The sequence below is a fragment of the Vicia villosa genome, linkage group LG1 (assembly GCF_029867415.1).
Source record: "Vicia villosa cultivar HV-30 ecotype Madison, WI linkage group LG1, Vvil1.0, whole genome shotgun sequence".
Taxonomy (NCBI): domain Eukaryota; kingdom Viridiplantae; phylum Streptophyta; class Magnoliopsida; order Fabales; family Fabaceae; genus Vicia; species Vicia villosa.
Genome location: NC_081180.1, coordinates 117986374 through 117989802, shown reverse-complemented (window position 1 = coordinate 117989802; position 3429 = coordinate 117986374). Strand labels below are relative to the sequence as shown.

The following is a 3429-nucleotide window of genomic DNA, read 5'->3' as shown; positions in this document are numbered from 1 at the left end:
TGTTAGGGTATCCCAAAACAAAGAACAAAAATATGCTCTAAAAATTTGCTTGAAGATGAGGTTGAATAGACCTTTAACTTCTTGAAAAATATTTTAAAAATTAGGGTTTGAGAGCGGAAGTTTGAAAAGTGTTTTGAAGAATTTGCACGATTATATCAATGTTCAAAGGAACTTAAAAGAATGTATAACAATGATGAATTGACTAAAGAACAATGTGAGAGCTAATCTAATTAGATTTAAACAGAGACATTTGAATGTAATTAAGAGAACAATCTAATATTACAATTTTTCAGTATAAACAACAAAAAGAGTTATTCAAAAGATTATATCTAATACAGATATACGCTTAAATAAACAACAAATCCCTATGAACTGAAGGACCTGCAAACTATGAAAGCAGCATAAACCTGAAGAATACAAAATTTATACAAAAAGTAAAGAGGTTGAGTTAGAGAGATTGTACACTAGAATTTATACTCATTTAATGTCTCATCCTCCTTTGATACTTAATTCAGTCTCTAATGGTAAACCCTAAAAAATTAATAGTCTTCCCCTATTGACAATTTCTACACTTTTTTACAAATGATAATCACATATTAAAGTTCAAATACTTAAAATTAACTACTAAGCTATACAATTCTATTTCTTAATTATCCTTCAACTTCATGCAACTCACAAGGCTGCGAAAATTTAGATGATAATACAACTACAAGTCACTGAAAATTTGCAGGTTGTATGACCATAGCAACATTCTTTACATATATTGTTCCCCAAGAAAGGATAACTGAGTCTTCAAAAGAGAAATTTGCTTTTATTATATCAGTCGACTTGGTTCAACGTGTTGTCAAAAGCATGATAGAGCAGCTCATACAATGTTTAAAGACCTTCTGAAACAATTTGAAAGGAAAAAACAATGCCAGAAAATATCAGAAATGAAGTAGAAACATCTCTTTATTTTCTTGATCTTCAAGGCATGACTATCAAAATGTCATAAATTAGAGCATGAGTTTCCAGAATTCAGTTCTATTGTGTAAAATGTATGACAACTAGAGTACAAAACCAAATACTGTATTATTTCGATGAGCCTATTTCTTGTGTCTCTCCTCACTCTTCCCTTTGACACTCGTCTCCTCTATCGGAGATTCAATCTATTAGGCTGATATGGTTTAGCTCATTTAAGATATTCGGTTAGATGTCCAATCCCCTCATTTCCGCTACTGGTGTCATAAATCTTTCGCGAACTTGTGTCGATCGCCCAAACACCCCCATTTTCTGCGTCAAGTTTTGAATAGCCTCATGTCTGTTCGCTAACTCCATAAGAACCTTGATTCTTTTAAACGAAACATTGCTTGGCTTCTGCCCTTTCTCAATCATTTCCAAGAAACATTTCTCTGCTTCCAACAACTTCCCCATATCACAAAGCATGTCAAACAGCACATCAGAAACCAACGTACATGACCCAAAACCCTTCTCCACCATGTCACCCCATAGCTCCAACGCCATCTCCACCTTTTCATGTCTCTTAAACAACCTTATCAAAAACATACAAGACTGCGTATTCGGATAACATCCTTCAACCATCATCCTCTTGTACAAGTTCCACGAACTCTCTAAATCAAACGACCAGTAAAAAACCCGGAAGAACAAATTATAAGTAGTCGCATTAGGACTCAAACCTTTGCTCGTCATCTCATCCACCAAATCATACGCATTACCAAGCCTCTTTGCAATGCAAAAGTTCCTAATAGCAGCATTATAAGCCGGAACATCAGGGTAAACACCATACTCCTTCATCTCCTTCAAAACATCCCTACCTTTATCCGGCTGACCAATCAACCCTAACCCACCAATAATACTAGTATAAGTAAACACATCCGGCGACAAATCCCGTTCACGCATTTCATCGAGCACCTTATACGCCTTCTCAATTTCCCTCCCTTTGCAATAAACATCCACCAAACTATTATACGTAACAACATCCGGCGTAACCCCCATTTCCTTCATCTCATTCAGAAACAACTCAGCATCTTCAGAAGTCTTCCATCCAGAAAGCAGAATATTAAAAGTCTGCAAATTCGGGCGAAAACTATGCTTCAAACTATGATAAACATTTCTAGCATCGGTCATACTTTTCTCTTGACACAGTGTTCTCAACAATGCATTAAAACAACTAGTATCATAATCCGGTACAATCTTCTTGAACTTTCTAAACGACTCAACAGTTTGTCTAACGGAACAAACTTTGGCGATTCTACCCAACACAATCATAACAGTTCGAGGGGTTATAACAGTTTGATCCTTTCGTTTCGCTTCGATTAGAACATCCCAAACGTTATCAAACATGCGGCTTCTACCGAGGATATAGAGCATGGTGTCGAAGGAAAAAGCGGTGTGGTAAAACCCTTTTCTTCTTCCGGTGTAACTGAAAAACTCGAGGGTTTGTGAGGGGTTTGCGTGGCCAAAGCGAACTCTTTTGAGGACTTGGTCGATTAGTTCGTTTGAGAGGAAGATTCCGGTGGATTTTAGGGATTGTTTGAGGTCTTCCGGGGAAGAGGTGGTTGTGAGGAGGGTGTAGACTTTGTGTACGTCGTCGTTTGGAGTGAAGGTGGAGAGGCGGCGGAGGGTGGCATTTGGAGGGAGAATGGAGGTGAATGGGGATTCGGATTTGAAATGCCTTAGGAACATTTGAAAATTTTGAGGATGTTTGGTTAGTGTGAGAGTGGTGAGTTGAGGAAGATGTAAAATCAATTAGCAGCTGATTTGGATCGATGAAGGTGTTTTCTTTTCTCCTTATGTTTGTTATGGTTTCTTCTATATTATTTTCACAAATGAAAAATGACTTTATTAATGCTTTGTGTGCATAATCATTTTTTTTTTTAAATTGCATTATATATTATATATTAAAGGAAGAATTAATTGAAATGCACTCTAAAAGGATTTTATAGCATCTCAAACTGAGTTTTTTCCATTATAATTTTTGACAGGTTTTTTCTTTGGTTTTCACTAGGGGTGATCGTATCCGAACCAATTCAAAAGGAAAATCGCAAACTGAACCAATCCAAACCGAAAGCCGCAAAAACCGCGTTTGGTTTGGATGGTTTTGGATGATTTTTAGGCTGAACCGCACGGTTCGGTTCGGTTTGTGATTTTCATTTCACAAAACCGAACCAAACCGAACCAAACCGCATATTTAACTAAACTTTGGAATTTCTATAATTAATTTATTATATTTCCAATCCAATTGCAATATTGTACACTCACTTCACGTGACTCACTATTCCTTCATTCTTCCTTCCTATTCAACATTTCAACTTCATTCTCTGATTTCTCTCTCACTCATTCTAGAGACACATTTGGTGTATATGTAGTACTGATAATATTTAGTCCTGAAGTTGTAATGTTGTATTAATATTTAGAACTGAAGTTATC

General features: G+C 36.3%; 1 protein-coding gene across 1 annotated transcript; it reads right to left on the bottom strand.

Annotated features, from left to right (window-relative positions):
• Nucleotides 1–519: 519 nt before the first annotated feature.
• LOC131643962 (putative pentatricopeptide repeat-containing protein At1g02420) lies at nt 520–2796 on the bottom strand. The gene has a single exon (XM_058914337.1). It carries the CDS (start codon nt 2683–2685, stop codon nt 1189–1191), a length of 1497 nt encoding a protein of 498 aa, XP_058770320.1. The 5' UTR covers nt 2686–2796; the 3' UTR covers nt 520–1188.
• Between the last annotated feature and the right edge of the window lie 633 nt (nt 2797–3429).